General features: G+C 37.0%; 3 protein-coding genes and 1 non-coding gene across 7 annotated transcripts; 3 read left to right on the forward strand and 1 right to left on the reverse strand.

The window, feature by feature from the left end:
* Positions 1-695: 695 nt before the first annotated feature.
* LOC125478585 (methyl-CpG-binding domain-containing protein 4-like) lies at positions 696-3007 on the reverse strand. Its single transcript, XM_048586889.1, has 2 exons — positions 2876-3007; positions 696-1629 (listed from the first exon to the last, which is right to left on the reverse strand). Exons 1-2 carry the CDS (start codon positions 2912-2914, stop codon positions 1096-1098), a joined length of 573 nt encoding a protein of 190 aa, XP_048442846.1. The 5' UTR covers positions 2915-3007; the 3' UTR covers positions 696-1095.
* A 2169-nt stretch (positions 3008-5176) lies between these two features.
* Positions 5177-9233, forward strand: LOC125478541 (putative E3 ubiquitin-protein ligase RF298). Of its 4 annotated transcripts, XM_048586794.1 has the most exons (4): positions 5177-5420; positions 5980-6851; positions 6945-8078; positions 8433-9233. In XM_048586794.1, the coding sequence occupies exons 1-4, from the start codon at positions 5204-5206 to the stop codon at positions 8955-8957; spliced, it is 2748 nt and encodes a 915-aa protein (XP_048442751.1). In that variant the 5' UTR covers positions 5177-5203; the 3' UTR covers positions 8958-9233. The 4 variants fall into 4 exon arrangements, with proteins under 4 accessions (XP_048442751.1, XP_048442750.1, XP_048442752.1 ...); XM_048586793.1 differs by having other exon boundaries at positions 5980-8078; XM_048586795.1 differs by having other exon boundaries at positions 5273-5400; positions 5980-8078.
* A 255-nt stretch (positions 9234-9488) lies between these two features.
* TRNAS-UGA lies at positions 9489-9570 on the forward strand. Its single transcript has one exon. It is a non-coding gene; the product is annotated as a tRNA-Ser (tRNA).
* Positions 9571-18355: 8785 nt separating this feature from the next.
* LOC125478517 lies at positions 18356-22410 on the forward strand. The gene is made up of 4 exons (XM_048586717.1): positions 18356-19348; positions 21223-21430; positions 21664-21793; positions 21889-22410. The coding sequence occupies exons 1-4, from the start codon at positions 18435-18437 to the stop codon at positions 22152-22154; spliced, it is 1518 nt and encodes a 505-aa protein (XP_048442674.1). The 5' UTR covers positions 18356-18434; the 3' UTR covers positions 22155-22410.
* The last annotated feature ends 1927 nt before the right edge of the window (positions 22411-24337 follow it).

Consider the following 24337-nt stretch of genomic DNA (forward strand, 5'->3'; position numbering starts at 1 on the left):
ACTATTCACTTTACCCTTTATTTTGTCCTTACCATTAAAACTCAAAATTTTCAAGCCATTTTCATTAGTTTTCCTTAAAAATAAAGGATTGGCTAATTCTTGATTAACTCATAAATTAAGTCTAAAACGTTATACACATAACAATTCACACAAAAAGAAAAAGATCTACGTACATGTCAAATTCTGATTTTGTATAGAAGAGGAATGTGAATCAAATCGCTAAGAGAACCGGGCCAAGTATACTTTTCTATTAAAACTTATCCTTCCTTTTATTAGAAGCGATTTTACTAGAAGCATTTTGAAATCTTTAATAACCTAGAATCACTTTTACAAGCTTTTTTAACCATTCTAAAAGCACTTTCGAACAGCCCATGACGGGTTTGTCTGCCATGGGTTTTGTATGATACTTCTTGGTGTATAGGACTATAGGTTGATAACCATTTGTGAAGATACATATGCTGCAGGAGCAGAAGGTGAGCTCCGAGTTGAAGAGGTCCTGTAATACACTGGTGAAGATTTACAGGTCACCACACATGCTTCTCAAATACACGAAAACCGGCCATGGAAAACACCGGCAGTCGTGCTTGTTCTTCATTTTTAGCACAGTTCGCCTAATCGCAGAGGGTTTAGTGGTTGCCCGTACACAAAGTATACTTCAATACGATTTCGAGAAAAAAACCATACGACAGTATTGACAGAACAAGATTTTTCAGTAAACTTTTGTTACTTCTCCTTGTAACACAAAGACTATATATCACTTGAATCTCTTGAAACGAAAATGAATACACGAAAAATCTAAAAGCCGAATAGGGGCATTTCGACTGATTTTCCTACATAAAACAGTACCAAAGTAACAAAACACGATGGAAACCCAAGAAATACAACTCCGCGAGTATCATTTTCGGATCCTTTTCAGAAATAGACCGAAGACATTTATCCGAATAACCTAGCAGCTGAAGTACAACAGAATTCCAGCATGAGCGGGGCTGGAGTGTATCAAAATTTCAACGCGCTATCAGGACGGACAAGAGACATCATTTCTGCACAAAGCAAAACCTCCCAACAAAATTTTCTCCGGTGATCTTTCAACATGAGCTACTCAACATCTTCTTCACCAGCGATATCAGCACTTTGATCCTCATTCTTTTTCGTTTTAATTTTTTTGTGGCTGCTATCAGAACCCTTTTTACCAAAAATCTCAGGAACGGTGTCTTCCATTACCTTTGGGGCTGCAAAGTCGAAATCTGAAGCGGATATGCCTTCAAACATGGGGTTTTCTTTTAAAAACGCTGCCACCTGATTTTGTGATCTCAATCTTTTCCCCGTGGGTGTAATATAATACGCATCCAGTTTGGAATAATCTTTTCTAACCACCAAGTGTCTCTTGAAACCTTCTGGGGTCTTCGGAAGGTCAGGCTTATCAATGACCCAGGTCCTAGTAGCGTTGTACTCAATATCGGCAACATCGTCACAAGTCACACCAGATTTCTTGTTGCAATAAAAGGGTTGCGTACTGATTTTGCTCCTGATTTCCTCAAACTCTTCTTCTGAATGAATCACTCGCCATTTCTTGCATTCTGCACATTGTGCAGCATATACATCAATCGAACTTGTCGCTATATTTGGTTTCTGTCAAGAGAATCCAAATGGATTTAGCACATTCAAAGATTTAGTCCTCCAAATCACTACCGAATGCAAAACCCAACAATAGCATTTCATCAAACTACTCATTGAAATGAAATTCAAAATCCTAAAAGAAGCATATGTACCAAATAGCATACAATTATAAGAACACAATAGAAAGTGTGCAATGTATCCCAACCCCAGTTCAATGTTATGCCAGAGCTCGTTTGAAAATGCTTTTAAAATAGCTGAAAGCGCTTTTGCTAAAAATGTTTTTCCTCAGTAAAAATGAAAGTAATCCCGGAAAAGCACTTAAAAGTGCTTCCTGAAAGAAGCACATAATTGATACTTCTTGCAGAAAGCACTTAGTACTTTTGTAACCCAATAACATTTCTCTAAAAGCGCTTTCAGTCAATTTAAAATCACTTTCAAATGAGCCCTAAGGCTTCTCGATATGAGCATTCATCGTGCAATAATCGTAGTTACTCCAACACCAACCCCACTTTCATGCTACGCTAATTGCTACAGGCTCCCTGGCATGAGTGTAGATATAATCCATCTTATCGTGCAATAATCACAGTTACTCCAAACTGAACTTCTTAAGAATCTTGCCGACTCTCTGAGCTAAACACTTTCAACAACATTTATGCAGTTAAAACAACAACACATTGCTCACCACTTACCATTAAATTGAAGAAGCACATTTAACACATAAATTACGCGCATGCTTCGAAAAAGTTTCAAAATTTAAGATCTAAGATTATATGATAATCCATCCCCCATAACAAAAGTTCCATAATTCTATCTTTGCTAAATTTTAACATTTTACTGACATTAAAAAATTAATGTGAATTGGGTCAATTAGCACTAAATCCTCAGTTAATTATTCTTCAAAAACTCAGAAACCCAATTCCGATGAGCAATTTCCAATGACATGCAGAGCCTTTTCGAGCTCGATTTCGAAAGATTTTCCATCTGGGTTCCGATGAAAAGAAAATTCAAGCACAAACGAATCTGGAAATGCAATCACATTAAGCTGGAATCAGTTTAAATTTATGTTCTTTCAGCTCCCAAATTACTAATATAAATGAAAAAACAAAAGACCCTTTATTTTCTTCTCAGTTTCTTACATTTTCCCGCGTTTTCTTGGCAACCAAACAGACCACGATTTTAAAATTTCACCGGCAGCGAACGAAAATCAGATGAAATATTGACATGGGTGAAAATATTGGATCGAGGATTCTATTCATACCTTGGACGACGACGTTTTAGTCGCTTCTCGGCCGTCCATTTAGTGCTTCGCCGGCCGCTGAAAAATTCTCTCTTTTTCTGAATCTTGCCGAACAGCCGGAGGAGGAGGATGACACCATATGCGCTCAATTCGTTTCCTCCGTTTATATTTGGACCCGAATGACGGTTTACCCTTTAAATGTCTACATCTTGTATTAAAAATTAAAAATTAAAAATTAAAAATAATAATAATTCAATGAATTATGACACAAGAAACGTTGCCTCATACTATATAGTACGGTTTAGTGATATTCATCTTCATTTGTAAGTGAAAGGTATTAAGTTTGATTTTCACTAAATGCGAATTTGAATCACATTGTTATTAGCACATTATGAGGCTTAACCTGATTTCTCATCCTTTTAGTTTAAATAATATCATTTATTAAAAACCAAATGTTGCCTTGTATCAAACGGTGTGTCAATTTGAATTTTAAAGGATAACAATCTTTTTTTTTTTTTTTTTTATCGAACTCGGGACATATGAGTATAAATTAAACATTCTATCCACTAGTATATTAGACAACATGCGATAATTCATTTCTTTTGTAAATGCACCCACATCAAAAAATGATTTGCTTCATTTGGACTTAATAGAGATTATTTTCCAAAATCATAATTACAAGAATTATTTTTTTAATCTCTACAATTAAAACAATATACAAAATAAATCAAAAAGTAAAAACCAGCAATTACTATCCTTAAATGATCATTATCCAAAAGTGTATAATGGGGATTCCTTTTAATTATTCGGGTAATGCCATGTACATCGAATTTGTAGACTAAATAATATGTTATTAATTTGAAATAAACACATTAATTAACATTTAAGTAATAATCTAATCATAAACAATCACATCATTTAATTTACGAAATATAATTTAAAATTTAGCCTCCATAGCATTTAATTTTTCCAAATTTGTATCTCGATATACATGGATGTGAAAAATTAGCAAAAATGTTAACTCTCCAAATTTGTGTTTTTGCTTATGCTTACTCTAAATTAAGTTCATTTGGTCCCTCAAAACCTAACATTTACCAAAAATGTTAACTTTTGAAATTTGTGTTTTTGCTTATGCTTACTGTAAATTAAGTTCATTTGGTCCCTCAAAACCTAAAATTTTGAAGATTGGTGCCCATGAATACTCCATATATCATCATTGTCGCCACCACAAGCACAAACATTACTCACTACCACAATGAACACATATCCACACTTAAATGGGTTTCCGTTTAACTATATGGATCTTTTATGTACAATAGAGATTCTCGACCTTGAATTTAGCGTTTCGTTTTATTATATTAGGATGAATAAAAGAACTATAAACTAATCATGATTTGATTATCCAAAATTTAGTGTTGGCCTTCATATTTGTTGTTTTATGAATCCATGTTACTTATGAAGCAACCAAAACTCATTGCCTATACTTAATTATAAAATGTTACTAGTGCATGTACCTAATTATAAAATTGACATTGAATGTGGTTTTCCCATTCAACAAGTTAGTGAAAGTCCAAGCCATCCATTAACATATTTGTTTATTTTAATACAATTTAATTCGTAAAGTCATGAATAAAAAAGTTACATATAAAAAAGAGAAGAAACCTGTCACATCCCCGTCCGGGACGGATCACTTCCCGGGCACGCTCCACCACCGTAGCACGATATTGTCCGCTTTGGGCTTACCATTCCCTCACGGTTTTGTTTTTGGGAACTCACGAGCAACTTCTCAGTGGGTCACTCATCATGGGATTGCTCTAGCTCCCTTCTCGCTTAACTTCGGAGTTCCTACGGAACCCGAAGCCAGTGAACTCCCAAAATGCCTCGTGCTAGGTAGGGATGGGAATATACACTTAAGGATCACTCCCCTGGGCGACGTGGGATGTTACAAAACCAATACGATCTCAACTACCCCTTAATTAATATATTTATGAATTTCATATATTAAATTACAAGTTGTAATAACTGTAGGGGAAATCAATAATTTACATATTAAAATACATGAATTGACTGATTAAGATAACGCATGAAGCGAACTATTATGAAGGGAAATGATTGAGTTGAGTTAATTGACATATGTAAGTTGGTATTTGACAATCAAAAGAAAATTAACGCACAAAAACGAATGTGCAAAATAAAAAAATATGTGTGTGTAAAAATCGCTACCCTAATTAACATAGGGTCTGTATTTTATAACTTATTCCATATAAAAAGCAAAAATTGGGCCTAAAGATGCCATGTGCAAAAGCTAAGGATCAAATTTTATTTGGTTATGTGACTCCGCCATACTCCATGCCAAACCAACTCCGTTTGACCAAAAAAAGTAAAAATCCCCAAAACCCCAAACGCTTGTTCACAACAGAAGCTCATTCTCTCCCTCACTCTCTCTCTCTCTCTCTCTCCTCGCCACTCGCCCCCAACTTTGTCCTCGTCTTTATCGTTACGCTGCTGCTTTTTTCCGGCGACCCAAAAACCGCAGCGCTCGCCCGGTACGCCTCTTCGATTTTGGGTATAAAGTTCCAATTTTTTTTTCATATGGGTTCTTACTTTTGCTGTGTACGTTAGAGATTTTGCACCCACCGGGATCAAATTTTGGTGGGTTTTGTGAATTGGGCATCGAGTTTCTGATGCTTTTGGAGAAATGGGTTGTCGGTGATGTTTTGGTATTTCAGTAGTTGGACTTGTGTGGCTGCATGCGTTGTTTGATTTCTGCTGGGTTTAGCTAACTGGGTTGTGCGGTTAATCTGTTTGTTCTCCAACTTTCGTACGATTTAAGTGCTTTTAGGTGAAGTGCTTCCTGTACCTATTTGTTCTGTCTTAGTAGCTGAGAGGTATGAAATTTGATAGTATTTCGTGTTAATTTTTAATTGAACTTGAAGAAGGAGGAATGCATATCTTGCTTGTGATTATTTATTTGATAAATCGAAGAATTTAAATTTTAGGGATTAATTGTGAAATTTTTTGGAATATGATTGCACATTTCTCTTTTGACAAATTATTTATTATTGTTTTTGGTCAAGATTCTCAGTTTTTGTTTATTTATTTGTTTTGTTGGTTGGGTCGTGTAGGGTTAATTGATTTAGAAGGGACCGGTGAAAATACTGAGGAGTTAGTTCTTGTTGTTCGTAGTAAGAAAAAAATGGTCAACAGTGGTACCCGGAAAGGCCGAGGGGCATCCTTTGGAAAAGGAAGTAAGAACAAGAGAAAATTAGCTGACCCTTCTCCAGAGAATGCAACTAAACCCGGTTCACCCCTAACTGTAACCCCTCAGAGTGAATTACCTTTGGAGGAATGCCAAAAATTGAGTGACAATGAGTCAGCAGAGGCTGGGGTGGTTCAGCCCAAAGAAGAAGTGGAAGTGGGAGATTTTGAGTGTGCAGATTGGGATGACCCAATTGTGTGCCAGCTTGAAGAACTATTGCTGTCTTATTTGCAAGCAATTTTCCGGAGTGCAATTAAGCAGGTAGCTGAACATGGGTACAGTGAGGAGGTTGCTGAAAAGGCTGTTTCGAGAGGCGGCCTTTACATTGGTGGTAAAGACCCTCTAGAAAGTATTGTTAGTGATACTCTGGAGTTTCTTAAGAAAGAGAAAGATGTTGATGCCTCAAATGATCAGTTTTTTAATTTGCAGCACCTGGTGGAATACACAATGCTAGAAATGATCAGTGTGGTTAGGGAGGTCAGGCCATCGTTATCAGTTGCCGAAGCAATGTGGTGGCTGCTGATATGTGACTTGAACATTTTGCTAGCCTGTACATCGGAAGGGGATCCATTTAGTGCTCTTGGTTTTGAAGAATCCTCTGATTCTTCTTCTCCCCAATTAAGCTCAAAGGCAGACGAAGCAAATCCCTCAAAGCCACCACCTGCCCATGCTCAAAAGAATCCTCCTGAAGCACTCAAATTTGGAAGTTTCCGTAAACATTCTCATGCACCCGAAGAGGTAACTTCTGAGAAAGATAGTTTGTCATCTATGCTAGATAGTCTGGAAAAATGCTTAGGATTCACTGGTGAAAATGTCCAATCAATATCTCAGACATCTACCTCTGAAGAAAAGTCAGGAGCTCTAAAGGGGCGCACCAAGAAAGAATTAGCAGCACTTCGGAAGAAGTCCGTCCATATGGATCGAAATTACAGCGCTTATGAGAAAAGAGGAGGCTTCAAATCAGGGAAAGTCACGATTGGTGGTTTTGTTCTAGAGAAGAGGCTAAAGCCTCCTCCTGAAATTCCCGATGAACAAGCAACAGTTGCATCCTCAAAGTCAAGTGCCAAAGCTGGAGCCACCATCCCTTCTTCTGATGGAAGACATCATGCTTCAACCAAGATTTCATCTGCTTCGCTAGCAACTGGTGGCACAGTAACATTACCTATATCTTACTTGCGACCCGCAGATCCCAAGCTTTCCCAGAAGTCTTGTTTGGAAAAGAAATCTGGACCTAAGGCTAAGACCCCGGCATCCCCCAAGAATCATGATTGCTGTGCTGGTTTGCCATGTGATGACAAGTCTCTAGGAAAGGATATCCCAAGAGATGAGATTGATGAGCTGTTTTTGAAGGCAGTTCCTCAGCTGAAGGATCTTGTTCCTCTTGATTACTGTGCTGGCATCCCATATGACAAGTCCCTAGGAAAGTATGTCGCGCAAGATGAAAGGGATGAGCTGATTTTGAATCTAGTTCCTCGGCTGGAGGAGCTGCACAATGAACTAGAAAGCTGGACTAATTGGGCCAATGAGAAGGTCATGCAGGTTTCGCATAGGCTTGGTAAGGAACGACCTGAACTTAAAATACTGAGGCAAGAGAAGGCAGAAGCAGAGAAATTTAAAAAGGAGAAACAAATGTTGGAGGAGAACACGGTGAAGAGAATCTCTGAGTTAAAGAATGCATTAAGTAATGCAACTGACCAGGTTGAGAAAGCTACCTCTAAAATCTGTAGGCTTGAGTTGGAGAATTCCACTCTGAAAGAGGAATTGACTGCTGCCAAAAGAATGGCTGTAGAGTCCGTTGCACGTAACCAGGAAGCATTAGAGAGGGAGCAGAAGGAACTGAAAAGGGCCCAGGTATGGGAGGGGCTGAGGAGCGCATTGCAGGAAGAGCTTGAGACAGGAAAGAAGAAGGTGGCTCAACTGCAACAGGATTTAGGCAAGGCAAAAAATGTCCATCATCAAATCGAGGTATGCAACTTCAACATGTAGATATAACAGTTACCTTTCAAGATTATGTTTTGTGAACAGGTGAACAAGGGCATAAATTCATGACAAGAATCGTGGGGCCTTGTTTTTCAGAAAATTGTTTGCTTGCCGTGCTGCTAAGTCAACATTTGTTCTCACTGAGCATAATAATTAATAAGGAAGCTAGTTTTTCAGAATGAAGAAATAAAGAAAATTTAGTACAGGCAAACACACGTGTAATACTAGCTTTCTTCTAGTCAATTTTGTGCTGGTATAATTTTATGGCCCGTTGCATATTTGGTAATATACATTGCTGTTCTGGTTGTTATTTCTCACTAGTATTACTAAATTTTACAGGCTAGATGGAAAAGTGAGAAGATAGAAAAGGAGAAAATACTTGCGCAGGCTGACTCCATAAGAAAAGAAAGAGAACAATGTGAAGCTTTGACAAAATTGGAGGAGGACGGGATCAAACTGAGCGCAGAATATGATATGCGGGAGTATATGGAAGACATTAGAAAAGTTGAGAGCAAGTTATCAGAACTTAAGTTGAAGTCCGACTCCTCAAGAATTGCAGCACTAAGAAGGGGCGCTGCCGGAAGCTTTGGAGGTTCCCCGTCAGACAGAAAAGGTGGGCTGGCAACAAAGGGAAACCAAAACGCTGCAAGCTCCAAGAAGGTAAGGAATTCCCCGGATTTGAGACAGGACCGTGAGTGTGTGATGTGCCTATCTGAGGAGATGTCGGTGGTGTTCCTTCCGTGTGCACATCAGGTTGTTTGTGCAGATTGCAATGAGCTTCACAAGAAACAAGGAATGAAGGATTGCCCTTCTTGTAGGACCCCGATTCAGCGGAGGATCAATGTGCGGTATGCTCATCCATAGCGTGTAAACTTTCTAGCGAGAACGGTGACTGGATCAATGGAGGAGACAGTGCCAAACTCATTCCTGCTATATGGTGGAATCTGTCCTCCTGTTTTTCTGGGTCACTGTTCAAATAGTTTAGCTCCAAAAAGATACAGATACAGAAGAGTTTGTAAAGGGTAGGAAGTTGGTTTTTTCGTTTTATGAAATTTGCCTTCTGCAGTGCCCCTTCATTCTGTTTCTTTTCAACCTGATTTTTCTGACCTAAAACAAAATAAAAAGAACTTAATTGTTACAGTTTTCGTCTCGTTTGGTGCCCGGAATTGGGTTGGATTGGATAGTTTACCGTGAATTTCATTTACGTTGAAGGAAGAAATAAAGAAATTTTTTTTTTTTCAGGATGAACTACAATATGAATTTCTATTCCTGCAATGGAAAAAAAAATATATCATTCACCTCTACCTTTGACCGCAGATTTTTGTGATGCCATGTGGTTGTAATTTATGTGGTCTTTTAACATATTTTAAATAATTAGAAAACCATTTACCCGAAGTCGATATGTCCGAGTGGTTAAGGAGACAGACTTGAAATCTGTTGGGCTTCGCCCGCGCAGGTTCGAACCCTGCTGTCGACGACTTCCTTTTTATTTTTTATTTTTTTATTTTTTTATTTTGGTTTAATTCTGCTTTACATATTTCAAAGCCTCAAAATTTCATATCAGCAAGTTAATAATTCTTTCTTATGAAATTATTTACTTACAGAAAAATAACGCTCGTATCAAAGAAGAAGACAACTCCACAAGTATCCACCCACACTTTTTAACCTGCACTATTTGAAAGCAAATGCAGAAGATTCATCCAAAAAAGTTGAAACTAACTTCTATCGGTCGTTGTAAGATCACCAATATTATAACTCATCGATCAATAACACTACAACCATGAGCTGGTGATCCAGTGATAAAGAACGGATTGCGAGGTTTCCTTCAAACTAAAAACTGGAGGTCTCAGGTTTGAAACCCGCTGCCGATGTGAAAACCAGACTTGTGGTCAGAGGAAGGCTGAAATGCCTCTGTGAGTCAATAAAAGTCTCTGTCTTGCGCGACTTATGCCTCACCTAGGCAATAAACGACTGACCACCGTCCCGATTAAACCCTAGGCGTTTGAAAATTAAGAAAAGGTGCCTAGATCTGCATAGGCGCCCATTGAGCTCACCTAGGTCGCGACTCTCACGTAGACAGGAAATAGATAATTTTCATTTCGCAATTTATTTTTTTAACAAATTGTAAGAGAATTGTTTAATACTTGGATGAACACTCATTATATATTTGTTCCTCATGTTTTCCATATGTTCTAATACTTAATAATTCTTGACATTTTATTTTGCAATTTATATATTCAATACAATTATGTATTTTTTAAAATATAAGTAGACATTTATTTATATGTTATATAATAAATTTAATTTAAATTAAAAAAACCACCTAGGCACTAGACCCTTACCCACTGCCCGACTAACGTCTAGCACCTTTTAGAACTTTGTTAATGCTACATGTGTTTTAGTCGTTAGATTTAATTTCCACAACTATTAAATCTTTTATTTTCAACCGTAACCATTCATTTTTCGCACCACTCAATGTTTAGTACTACTTAAAAACTGCAAATCTTTGGGGCATCTGGCCATGTGAATTAGGCTTCTAAAAATACCCATCAAGTTAAAGGTGGGAAAAACAACATCCATACACCATTGAAAGCTCTGGCCATAAATAGGCCAATGATTGGTTCATTGTCTCATAAAAAGCTACCTACTATTTGCACCAACAGGATCATTTCCGGATCCTTTTGGAGAGGATCTTGAAAATCCGTAAATTGTGTTCGATCATCGTAATCAAGCGATCAATTTTTATCACGTATAGTTTGTGTTTAATTTTAAATAAAAATATTAAAAATAATTTCTGACCGCACGATGTATGATGAACGGACACGATTCACGAATCCTCCGGATTCTCACAAAGAGGATCCGGATTCCTAATTGCATAGCATGATACAGTGCCAATCAATATTTATTCTCTTACACAAGAATATCGAATATATTTCTTGATCTGACACTAAGATGTATTTTGTCGTCATGCCAATTTCATTATAGTTTAACCTAAATATTTTAAGCATATCCGAATTCGATCAGTTGATCAGAATAGTTTGTTCATTCCTCTTAATTAAACTCATATATCATAAAAATAAAATAATTTAGAATATTAAATCGTCGAAAGAAACCCTAAAGCCCAAACCGACCAGATTGACCCGCTTGGTTTGCCACAAATTCAGTATAATTGCCTAATTTCTTTGGTTTTGTAACTGAATTGATCTAGTTGGACGTCGAACCGGTTTTCAAAATCGATAGCTGTCGGTGCAACATAACCGGCCGAAGTCATAAAAAAATATGCCAAAACTCAAAAGAGCCAGGAGTATTCGGACCCTTCAATGCTATGTCATATGCATGATGAAATTGTGCCCAGAAAGTAAACCCTACATGCATGTTAGAAAGACCAGTAGCCAGCTGACCTTCCGCTAAAAACCAAAACTGAAAAACCCTACTTCCCATGATCTCTAGCAGACAACAAGAACATCTTTAATAATTCCACACTCACGGATCTCTCTCTCTCTCTCTATACGTAGGAGAGACAAAGACAAGGACAGGCACTTAGATATATATATTCTCACTGCTCGTTTCCGTCTTTCAAAAGCGAAAATACTAAAACTGCATTATTTGATATCAGTGTGATAAAATCAAGCCTTTGAGGCGCGCCTAGCTAGCCGGCCTTCGGGGAGGGGTAGTGAAAAGACGCCTCTGCCTAGCGAGAGTAGGCTTAAACTTGCTACTCTCGCTAGACGCATGAGGCATTAGTTGGGGCCTTTTTTTTTTTCAAGGTTAGGTTTCTCTCCGACGGTGAAGAAATTTTTTATTTGATTGTTGATTATTCTAACATAATGTTTGATTTCGACTCTATTATTAATTATATTATAAATATATATATGAAAACTTTAACGAAAAACCACATTTTTATACTAAAAAGTTAATCCTGGTACTATTCATTTTACCCTTTATTTTGTCCTTATCGTTAAAACTTAAAGTTTTCAAACAATTTTTGTAACAGCCCGTCCCGAAACGTACATTTGAAATTACAATTTTACCCCCTAGTTCGTTAAACTTACGTGTAGTTTTGTGTTGTGTGGTGTAGTAGGACCACACACACACTCATACACCTCGTCTCACTCCCCCGGGATTCCCTCATTCCCTGTCTCTTCCCTGTCTCTTTTCTCTCTCTCTCTCACTCTCCCCGAGTTCTTCTTCTTCTTCCTTCTGCAAACACACAGACACACATACAAACATACTCAAACCTTCACCAATCAAGAAACCAAGACCACCCTCGTGTTCGTGGAGCTGAGAGGAGTCCAGTGGTGCCATTTTCAGGTAAGGATATAGTTGTTTTCACGTTGATATCACCATGGCCGAATTTGAACACTGTTCATGCAAACCTAATCTAGCTTGTTTTAGGAGATTCTAAGCTTGTAGTTGTGTTTGTGAGGTTCCCAGGAGCTTGGGAGTGTTTCGTTGGACGAGTTTGGACGTCGGGAAGGCTAGGTTCGAAGTTGGCCGAACTTGGATCGTTGTTGCAGGTGAGATTCCTTGATTTTTAGGCCTTAAAACTAGTCTAACGTTGTTCTACTAGTCCTAAGCTTCATTTTGGTATAAAGATCGTGAAAAATGGTTGAAAAACGAAGGAGAAAACAAAGCTTGAAAAATTCCCAGTTTTCCGGCGACGGCGACTGGCCGGAGAAGGAAGGGGAATATTCCGTTAAGTTTAACGGAATATTCCTAACGGCAGTGACGGCGTCAGTTAACGGAATATTCCGTCAGTTAACGGAATATTCCTGACGGCGTCAGTTGACGCCGTCAGTGTGCAGTGCACGTGGCTGCGCGTGGGTCCGTGCCTGTTCAGGCGCGTGGGGGCGCGTGCGTGGTCCAAAAATTATTTTAAAAATATGGGTGTGATCCTGAGGTTGTGTAGATCACGTTGGTATATTCAATTGTCCAATTTGAGCAATGTATGAGAAGTTATTACGAGAAGTTGCTTAGGTGCTTTTAAATTAATGTTTTCGTAACTTTGTCGCGTATAGGTGATTCGTTTTCCGAAGACGAGCGTACACACTCGAGGCAGGGGGGCTACGACCCTTCTAATTACCAGTGAGTGGGCTTTTGTTTTCCGTATATACCTATATACATATTAATTCCCAGAAATTAAATAGAAAAGGTTAATTGTTTTATGCCATGCATCATATGAATATTGTTTACTCATCATCGCATGTATTAGTAACGGCATACATTTATATATGTGTATTTGGTGCGGTGGACGCACAGGTAAGTGCCAGGTAAGTGGTATTTATGTTTGTATGCAATGGTGGTTTGAGAGGTTTAGAGAGCTCATAATCTGCACCCCCGGTGTTAGTGCTCCCGCCCGAGGCCAGGGCCCAGCCTTCACGTGTATGTTCACCAGCACCGCATGCTCGCCTTGGATCCAAGATAGGTGCAAGCCTGTCGTACAGACCACATTAGGTGGTTCCGACTTGTAGGTGACCCGCGATTTATCGCCCAGCTTCACGTGATCGTAGCACTAGAGCATACATATATACATTACACCCAGCCTGTCGTACAGACCACAGTAGGTGGTTCCGACTCGTGTGCAGATTCAGTTATTGAGTTGAGAGTGGAGCTCTAGATGCAGCCGTACAGGTCACGTTAGGTGACTCCCGGCTGCTAGATTATATATTATTGATGTGAATTACGTTTGAGCATTTATATTTGATTATGAGATTCAGAATGGCATATTATGGAGCATGAATGGCATATCATGGAGCATGATTGACATATCTATACATACGTTTATATGTTCATTTTCTGGGAAGTATACAGGTTTTACGGCGAGGGGTTAGAATGTATTTTGCTAAAGAGTTTTCAAAGAGCTTTGTTTTTGCCCACTCACGCTTTTGTTTTTGCGCCCCTCCAGGTTCTAGTGGTCTAGCAAGTTCGGTGGTTTATCCCAGAGGGCGTCCCGGCATTTCTGACAGACATTCACCATTGTAGGGTCACCTTCGGGTGTAAATATGTCGTATCTTTTCCTTTGGACTGTTGTAGACTTGCTCTGAATTGTGTCTCACATACACTAGTACTTTGTATGCTATTAGGTTTTTAATTATTCGTACTTTTACATTACTATACCTTTAGCTTCCGCACGCGCACATGGCTACGTCACCTTCGCGTGACGGCCAGCATGCCCTGATCTCGGTCGGGGTGTGTCAATTTTCATTAGTTTTCCTTATATATATTAATAATTTTAGGTTCCGTGAGATTTTGCCTCACGTCTTAAGCCTTTCTCCTAGGCAGGGTATTCTTAAAATGGCTTCATCTTTGCCTTTTAAAACGTTGTTTGATATTGAACGATCGAAAATGCTGTTACGTTTTTTTTTTTTGAAGGTTAGGTTTCTCTCCGACGGTGAAGAAATTTTTTATTTGATTGTTGATTATTCTACCATAATGTTTGATTTCGACTCTATTATTGATTATATTACAAATATATATAATATATATTAATAATTTTTGGTCCCGTAAGATTTTGCCTCACGCCTTAAGCCTTTCTCCTAGGCGGGGTATTCATGAAATGCCTTGGCTTCATCTTTGCTTTTCAAAACGTTGTTTGATATTGAACGATCGAAAATGCTGTTATGTTTCAGTGTATCTAAATGGAAAAGAATGATATGAATGATGAGAATTATACGTGGGGACATCAGAAAAGAGCTGTCAATTTGCTGAAAACATAGGTGCGTAACTATAAGTGCTTACAGTGTCCATGGCCATGCAATCGGCATCTTTCTTGATGCATCAAATCCGGCTAGACCCACCCCATTAATTCATAAATTAACAAATCCCCAAGTTACCTAATCTTTTATATATACATGTATGTAATTATCTGTGCCTCCCTGCCCCCATTTAATAATTCTTCCATCTTTCAGAGAATGCGGATTCCATTTTTGTCAACATTTGTTGTCCAGCACCCTTGGCTTTTCTGATATATTGTCACCATTTTATCTGTATTGCAGGATGATACCGGTCTTAGTCAAGGGAGCGTCTTGTGGAGGAGGGGACTCTATTCGGGGATATTTCTGTGACGGTATCTTAAGCAATCAACTAAGTATTATTATGAATTAACTTTTTCACGTATCGACAAAGGCATCTAAGCTGTACTTAAGTTCTTCTCGTTTTCAGGTATTGCCCCATTTGTCAATTGCTGACGAGGTGACACTCACATATATATAAAAGGAATTTCACTTTAAGAGGCTTTTACTTCTTTTGAAACTGTTTTTAAAATGGCTGAAATTGATTTTTGTAAAAATATTTTTAAAATCAATATTTAGTAAAAATGTAAGTGAATCTTGTGTAAGCACTTAAAGTGGATCTTGGAAGAGCATTTGAAGTGCTTCTTACAAGAAACACATAATTGGTACTTCTTACAAGAAGCACTTTAAGTGCTTTTAGAACCTAGAAATATTTTTCTTCAAAATAATGTTTGGTCGTTTTAAAAGTACTTACAAACGAGCCCTTAGTCAGATCAAGATCCTTAGAGTTGTATGTACCATTTCAAATATTTGACGTGTTACTGTGTCAGATCCATTAACCTGACACCAAATATTAAAACAAGAGAATTGGCATAACTTAAGTTAATAATTTGACAGCATAATAATATGTTTTAACAAGAGGGTGATGTTCTTTTCGTATGCGTATGTATGTATACGTATACTTCTAGAATAATGGGCCCCTTTTCAGATTTTAGGATGATGAGAAGAGAGCCCACAGGCGATACACACACCTCATTCTAAAAACATTGGGCTCCACTTCGAGCAGTCCAGTTCCCATTACGCGAGAAATTTTTCGATATGTTGGGAATACGGTTTAATACAATAAGTGTTATAAAATAAATTGTTGAAATTATTTTTTTTAAAGTTTTCAACCATTTGTATTATTACAGTTGGTATGTCGAGCTGTGTTTCCGGTATATTAAAAAATCTCTTCCACTAAGCTAGCACAGGAGAGTAGGATATGCCGGATTTCAGGTGACGTGGCTTTCGCAATAAGAATCCTACTTGCATTGCATGCATGGTCTGTGGTTGTACGGTTCTCCATTTTCATATTAATTTTTTCTTCCCTCTTTCAAATAATAATTATTTACATTTATTTTTCCATGTTTATTATTGGACGTCGTTACTTGAAAAATAATTAACATTATCTTAATCAAAATCCCGAAAACGACATTGCTCTGGAGTCCAATAAACAATTAGGCAGGCTATATACAAATGGTAAAAATTGCATCACCATTTCTTTCTTTTCCTGGAGCAGTTGGGAATAGGATCGTATGGAATTGGAATTAAATATAATCACGTGGTACAACATGTCACATGTTAATACATGAAAGAACAATACAGTTAATGTATCTCATTTTAAAGTATGCATTAAATCCTTTATAGTGGTGGTTATTTTGGTTTTTACAAAACTTAGAGCCAATTTAATTTTGCTTTTTAGGTTACTATTTGAATAAAAACATCTTTTTAACAAAAAAAAAATAAGGGATCTTGCTTAGCACTCTACTTTCTTCACAGTAACAACATCGAAAGCACGACTTGGCCAACTAAGGCCAAAAGCGTATCGACGGTAGATGGGACGAGCCAACAGGTGCACACAAAAGGCGGACCGGTTGACCCAACCCAAGGTCCAACTACGAGCTTTTTAATTGCAGCAACTTAAATATCAGTTATCGGAGCTGGAATTATCGCGGTTTCTGGGACTAGACTTGCTCTTCAATGGATCCTCATTAAGGGATTTAGATTGTACTCATTCCAATTACCAGACTTATAAAGCCCGATATTGTTATTTTTGTTTCAATGCCTCCTCGTGTCAAGATTAGGTAATTTGTGTGCTTGCTATGTTCCTAAGATGTGTTAGCTGTTTCTCAGGCTTCCTCTCCGAAAACGAACCCATAATTCCCCATCCCCCGTCACCACCATGGCAGGCCACTATCCTACCACGAAAGTTGATAGGGCAAATATTTGAATGAGGCATTGCTAGCACAATGGATGTGCGATCCGTCGAGTTATCATGAATCATTAGAACAACGAGTAGAGCCAGTGTTGACCTTTTATCTAATAAATGCATCTCTTTCAAAAGTTGGGGTTTATGTATACATTAACTCTAGAATTACTACGGTTATCCAGATAGCAAATACCATTAAACAAACTATAACTAATTTAATGAGTCATTCACAGTTTCACTATTTGATTTTTTTCATGCTTACACATGCATGACTTAATCCACACATTTTATAATGCGTGACTTAGTTATAACTCGTTATTGTATTTTAGTTCGACATAATTCTATGGCTCGAATCTTTAGTATTCTCTTATTTATTACCTGTGTTTACTATTCTCTACAACGACTTGAGCAGTAGTCTACACTATATGTTTATTTACTTGGTCTGATGGAAGTCATGAATTAGTTAAGGGAAAAAGTAATGTGATTCGAACTATAGTCCTCATAGTTGATTTGATTCTTAATTTTTCAAGTATTTGATTATGGATTTCAAGTTAGATCCCGTCAATTCCATATGCGAAGAGAACTTAGAAATTGGAATGATTTCAATACCCGTATTTTAACGTACGCAGGAAACTGAAAATCAAAATCATTTTGATTTCTAACATCAGTAAGTATAAACGTGTTATAAATTAAACTAAGGGCTCTTTTACTTAACAAATATGGAAAGAGGAAAGAATCAGAAAGTTTAAACATAAGAGAAGTAAGAAAAGGGAATCATATCAACTAGTCCCCTAATTAATTTAATTTTTAATTAGGAAAGTATTATTGACACTCCAAAAATCTCATTCTACACTTCTCACAAGCGTATTTTTCTTTCCTAATATAGAAAGTTTAGAGTGTAGAATGAGATTTTTGGAGTGCTAATAACAATTATCTTTATTTATTAGGTATTTGATTACGAATTTCAAAAGAAAATTTACACTTTTTCGATTTCCTACGTATAGGTAAACGCAAAAAAAAGTTAAAATTGTCTAGTAATTTCGTTACTTATATTTCAGTAAACGCAAGAAACTTAAAAAAATCAAAATAGTTCTAATTCTTATTTCTTGTAAATAAACATGTTCTAAACTGCTGATAAATGATTCAAACTTAAGTGAAAAGACGAAAGCGTATTGGTGTGACTAACTTAGGCTAAAATCACCATGGCTATGGTTGACTGCCAAGTGTCACCAACCCATTTCTCAGAAGACTCCTTCAAAGTTCAAACATTTTCATCTCACACCAAAACAACCCTCACAGAGCCACAGTAGAAAACAACTCTGCACCTTCCCTTCTCTCCAATTCCTCCCTTTAAAAATCCCCATGCTCTCACAAACTCCCACCAACCAAAACTCCACCACAATGCTCAAAATCCTCAACAAGAAGCTCCTCCGCCTCTGCTCCCTCCTCCGCTGGCCGGCCCGCCGCCGTTCCCGCACTAAAGTCGTCATCAAAAAGTTCGGAAAAACAAGCTCCAGAAAATCCCAACCCGAAAATGAAACCAATGCCACTCATGCGTTGGCGGCAGTACACCCCAATACCGACTCAAAACCAGAGCGGCCGATTCGGGTGGCGACTTTCAACGCCGCTCTCTTCTCAATGGCGCCGGCGGTTCCGAAAGCCGAGAAATTCGGGAACTTGGACGGCGAAAATGGAGGTAGTAGCTTGAAGCTTCATAAGCACGTTAGTCGAACAAAGTCTTCGGGAAGCGAACGTCCGAAGAGCATTCTGAAACAGAGTCCCCTGCATCCGAATCCAATGAACAATTCGGATAATCTCACGAAACAGCAGAAGTTTTCGAAATCTAAGTTAAGGGTTTCGATCAATCTGCCGGATAACGAGATTTCGCTGCTAAAAAACCGGCAGTTGAGCTTTTCGGAAGGCAGAGCAAAGGAAGATGCTTTTTCTCTGGTCACCGGAAAATCGACTCTTAGATCGTCGAGTTTGGGATTTTCTGGAGTTTTAAGAAGTGGGGCTGCGGCGGATGGAGATTTGTACACAAGTCATCGGACGGTTCTTGAAGTTTTGAGAGAGATGGATGCTGATGTTTTGGTGCTGCAGGATGTGAAGGCGGAGGAGGAGAAGGATATGAAGCCGCTGTCTGACTTGGCGGCGGCGTTGGGAATGAATTATGTTTTTGCCGAGAGCTGGGCGCCGGAGTACGGCAACGCTATTTTGTCGAAATGGCCAATTAAGCGGTCCAAGATCGTCAAAATCTTCGACGACACCGATTTCAGGTTAGAAATTCTCTGCGCATAACGTCCATTTGTCAAAATATGAATCTTTATTCCATAGCCGAACTATTAACTTGACCAAGTAAAATTCTCCATATATTAACAGTTTATTAAATTACGAACGTCCGTTTTGTAGTCGGATTATTAATTTCTCATTAAAATCCTGTGTCTTTTGATAGGGATGATAATTATACTGCTTTTATGTTGACTAATTAAAGTGGTCTAATTCCAAAGCAAATATCTTTCATTTGAATGCAAAGTTTATGGTCCCAAACTTTACAAAAACAAATTTAAAGACATTTTCACTTGTTTTTATCTCTTCCTTTCTTTTATAAGGTCATCAATTATTATAAAATTCCAAACTTTACTACAAATTACAGTCTAAAATTATTTGGGTAACTTTTCAAAGGCCAGGGCATATTTGCCCATATCAGAATTGGAGAAATTTTTTTTAACGAAAACTAATGAAAATGGCTTGAAAACTTTGAGTTTTAACGAAAATAAAAAAAATGTGTTGTAAGTGAATAGTACTAGGATTGACTTTTTAGAGTAAAAATGTGGTTTTTCGTTAAAATGAATAGTACCGAGAGCTTTTCATTAAAGTTTCATTTTTTTTATTGCCGAGAACATAATACGGTACACAAATATCATAATACAATGTATTATATACTTGAAAATAAAAATTGAACTACTTTTATTATGACAATATACTGAACCGTACTTTTGGCAGACTGAAATGTTTCACTCAGAATTGATACCAGTTTTTTAAATAAATTCGATGGTCTATCTGTTTATGTGCTTGAATTGCCTGTCTGGGTTGTCTTTACGTATTTTATGTATTAGGTAGAAACTTTTGGTGTTTTACTGGGTCTGTAATTATCTCACTAACAGCTGTGTTCTGCAGAGTTGTCAACCAAATTTGTAAATTTTTAATATTATCTTCTGATTTTTCTCATGACTTCCACATTCATTCATTCATTCAATTTTAACTCACCGAACTCACGTTTGTACCTAAAATTCGAGTTCACAGATGTAACTGTTGGCTGAGAAGTTAGTTGAGATTGTACTTGATGGATTGGAACTTGGAACCAGAGAGAGAATTGCTTGCATTATTATCTGATGAGGTTTCTTTTGGGAAAGGTTTGAAATGATGGGAAAATCATTTCAGAAGGCCTTAATCCTACTTAGCTAATCTTAAGCCCCCTTTTAATGAAAGCGAAATATCTCTGTTAACAAGTATTATAAAAGTAAATATTAGGTAAGGACTAAGGAGTGCATTGGCGTCCCTGCAAGTCTGCGATATAGGTGGATTATATTAATTAAATAATTTGCATGATTGAAAGGGCAGCATTCCCCTTAACTATTTGTGATTTATTTTTTCGGAGTAAGATTTTCTTCTTTCCCACCAGTCGCTCCTCTCCTTCTCCTTTTTCTTTTTTTTAATTATTTTTTTAATTAAAAAAATCAATGTCAGATGTTTACGTAGATTAATCGTGACCTTTCAAATAAAATAGGACTAGAAGAGAAGAAAATTATACTCATTTTTTTCTGTTAGCAAAGAACATCATGATTAGTGCCAAGTTAAATCATTTAAGTGAAAAGTGAAAATCAGGCATAAAGATGAAAGTAGGTTACTCTAGGATGGTCGCTCTCTTGCATCTATGTTCGAGTCTTCACTTAAATGATCATAATTTAGAATATGCTTTGTAATTAAAAAATATGTTGATTTAGGTTAGGTCAGTTAGTTAAGATAATGTGTCAAACTCCTTACATTTGAGTTGGAGTCTCATTTCTATAAAGTGAAGTAGTTTAGAATATTATCGTGTAAGGCAAAAAGATTAATTGAATTTTGGGTGCTTGATGAAAACGACACACAGGAATGTCCTGAAGGCCACCATTGATGTTCCTGAAGCTGGAGAAGTAAACTTCCATTGCACCCACCTCGATCATCTTGATGAGAGCTGGAGGATGAGGCAGATCAATACTATAATCCAATCAAGCAATGAGCCCCATATCTTGGCTGGAGGCCTCAATTCTTTGGATGAGTCAGACTATTCTCAAGAAAGATGGACAGATATTGTAAAGGTGAGACATGATTACACTTCCAAATTATCAGAAATTCTCTGTGCAGGACATCCGGCTTTTATCAAAAAGATCGATTTTGTATGGATAACATGTCTATCCGTTTTGTTATTGACATCTAATCTATCAATATTTTCAGCAATTCGTCCTTTAAAAAAAGGAAAAAAAAAGTCATGTTGAGAGAAGAACTGTACAAATTATATACTTAACAACCCTTTAATTTGTTTTGGCTGCAGTATTATGAGGATATGGGGAAACCAAGGCCTAAGGTTGAAGTAATGAGATACTTGAAGAGCAAGCAATACACAGATGCTAAGGACTTTGAAGGAGAATATGAGTCAGTAGTGATGATTGCCAAAGGCCAAAGTAAACCAACCCGAAACCCTAACATTAACTTATTAACTGGTTTGCACTTCAGCACTACTGTTTTTCTAAATGCCTAAATTTGTACTTTGACGCAGGCGTGCAGGGAACATGCAAGTACGGAACGAGAGTCGATTATATATTGGCATCTGCAAATTCACGTTACAAATTTGTTCCTGGATCATACTCAGTGTTTTCTTCCAAAGGAACATCAGATCATCATATAGTAAGAGTTGATGTGGTAAAAGTGGATAACTGTGTTGAAGAAAATAACACCAGAAGAAGGCAGGTGAAGCAGAAAGTTACCAAGATAACAAACACTACTTCTCCATCAAAAGGGATATGGAAAATCCCACATATATGAAGAAAAAAACACAGATAATAATTGACTTTTACTTTTGACAGTGTAGGTTTAGGGTTTGGTTTGTTGAAGGAAGGGCAGGTTTTGGCTTTGGATCTGCTTTTACCTCCTACAGTTAGTAGAATATTCAGTGTCTGCATGGGTTGTTGGGGATAGAACGTGCCAAGGGAAAAGTTGAAATTTGATGTGGTTGGTTAGCAATTTCTTACTTCTTCAAATTGTACAGCAGAGTTATAAAGTAATATATTTTGAGAGTGATTTCTTTGGGGTGGTGCTATATATCCATACAAGGAGAAATTTTTAGTTGTGACAGGAACACAAGTGGTACATTATATGTTTTAATAGGAATGATGAGTTTATTTTTTAAGCTATTAACTTTTTAGCATACATATCTCACCTTTTGTATAGTGACATGTGGTGTACCACCCCGTGTACCAGTCACGTTGAAAAATCTCTCCCATGCGAGAAAGACTTGCGTCCTCAAGGATTGAGAAACCCTTTTTGTAATACCTTGTGGTCCACTCACAATATTTTATGCTTATAATCGAAACTTTTTATATTATAAATCACTACGTAAAGATTATCTCTACTAAAATCAATTAAAATTAAAATCTTTTAGTCATCGAACTTCATAAAAATCAATTGACATGTTCAATAAAAGCTTTACAAACTATCTATTCATTTTGCTACAATTTAATAACTAAACAATCTTATTTTTAATTGATTTTTTTTTGTAGAGATTATCTTTGCATATATAGTAATTTATAATATGAATAGTTTCAATCTAAACATAGAGTTCTGTAAATGTTGTTTAGAGTTCTATAAATAGGCCACAAAGTATTTTGAAGATGAACTCCGCCTTAACCTTAAGGAGTCAAACTCTTTTCATCCATACACTATTTTTACTTTCCACACACACCTCTAAATTTTTGACTGACGGATCAAATGAATTGAAGTAAATCAAATGACATAAATTAATAGGGTTTTGTGAGAGATAAAAAGAGGTGTGTGTGTATAACACCACCCTTTCTTTCCTTGTTATTTGCTTTTCATTTTGTTACACCAAACATTAAATAGCATAAGTGAGTTAGCTAGTAAATAGTTAATTAGTAGTGAAAGGGAAGTATGTAAGGATCAAATCTGCATCATAGTGCATGAAGATAATTACCTTCAATCACTGCAGTAAAGTATCTTCTGCTCCTATAGATGAGACTGATGAGTATGCATTTCGTTAATTTGACCATTAATCTAGTCAACCTTCCACATTAAGTGCGGTCTTATCTTATATTTTGGTCAACAAGTGCACTCTTATTCATGAGTGAATCATCTACCCATGTTAGTTTCACTCTTTAATCAACTAAATCCTTCTCATTTCTTAATACATAATTCAAGGGTGTGGCACAAGTAACAACTATTGCAAAGGGAATTTTGTCCTCAATATGTAAGACATATTTTCTTCATCAAACCATCGTATTTTGTGCAATCGATAAGAATAAATTATGCAAAACAAGGTCCTATAAGTTATTATATGGCCTAGGAGTTTGAAAGTAAAACCCAAAGAGAAATGTTTATGGGGAACTCTCTTGAAGTGGGATTTTTAGACTGTCTGTCACCTTACAGTTTAACAGCATTTATCGTGTAAATATTATAAGACATTGTGCAAAAAATATGCAGTTGCAGAGAATCCATGGAGAGTCCCACTTTTGAGAAAATCCCCTTAGCATTTCTCAAAACGTAAAACAATATTCCAATTAAAAAAAAAAACATAAACCCAGATGAAGTTTGACCATTTGTTAAAGAAAAAAGAACAAATGAATCTTGTACAATTCCTAGTAAATTCTTTGGTTTCTTCCTGAAGAAGATGTTTACATGTTTCATGAATAATCGGGACATTAAGGAATATCCAGAAAGACATTTAGGGAATCGATCTGATTCTATCTCTGTTCATTCCGTTTGAAGAAAAGAAAGATCCCAAAAAATTAATATTTCTTTTAGTTGTTGAATCTCTTTTTGATTGATCAATATGTGATATTCTAAATACTCATTACTAATAGAATCGAAATGATCTGCGGATTGATCAGAAACTGAAACAAATAGTGTCCAATTAGGCCAAGTCCAAGAGTCCAAGTTCCATATCAACTTGGGTGGCCACATAAAAGAAATCAAGTGATTGGGTTATCACGTAT

The sequence above is a fragment of a genome, unplaced genomic scaffold (assembly GCF_019419815.1).
Source record: "Pyrus x bretschneideri cultivar Hongxiangsu unplaced genomic scaffold, Pyrus_bretschneideri_v1 Contig25, whole genome shotgun sequence".
Taxonomy (NCBI): domain Eukaryota; kingdom Viridiplantae; phylum Streptophyta; class Magnoliopsida; order Rosales; family Rosaceae; genus Pyrus; species Pyrus x bretschneideri.

Excerpts from the sequence above, each read along its gene's own strand:
- LOC125478585 (XM_048586889.1), bottom strand. The coding sequence starts at position 2,914 with ATGGACGGCCGAGAAGCGACTAAAACGTCGTCGTCCAAG. Across the intron at positions 1,630-2,875 it reads CTAAAACGTCGTCGTCCAAG|AAACCAAATATAGCGACAAG; the intron begins GTATGAATAGAA and ends TTCTCTTGACAG.
- LOC125478541 (XM_048586793.1), top strand. The coding sequence starts at position 5,204 with ATGCCAAACCAACTCCGTTTGACCAAAAAAAGTAAAAATCCCCAAAAC. Across the intron at positions 5,421-5,979 it reads GTACGCCTCTTCGATTTTGG|GGTTAATTGATTTAGAAGGG; the intron begins GTATAAAGTTCC and ends TGGGTCGTGTAG. Across the intron at positions 8,079-8,432 it reads ATGTCCATCATCAAATCGAG|GCTAGATGGAAAAGTGAGAA; the intron begins GTATGCAACTTC and ends TAAATTTTACAG.
- LOC125478517 (XM_048586717.1), top strand. The coding sequence starts at position 18,435 with ATGCTCTCACAAACTCCCACCAACCAAAACTCCACCACAATGCTCAAA. Across the intron at positions 19,349-21,222 it reads TTCGACGACACCGATTTCAG|GAATGTCCTGAAGGCCACCA; the intron begins GTTAGAAATTCT and ends AACGACACACAG. Across the intron at positions 21,794-21,888 it reads GATGATTGCCAAAGGCCAAA|GCGTGCAGGGAACATGCAAG; the intron begins GTAAACCAACCC and ends ACTTTGACGCAG.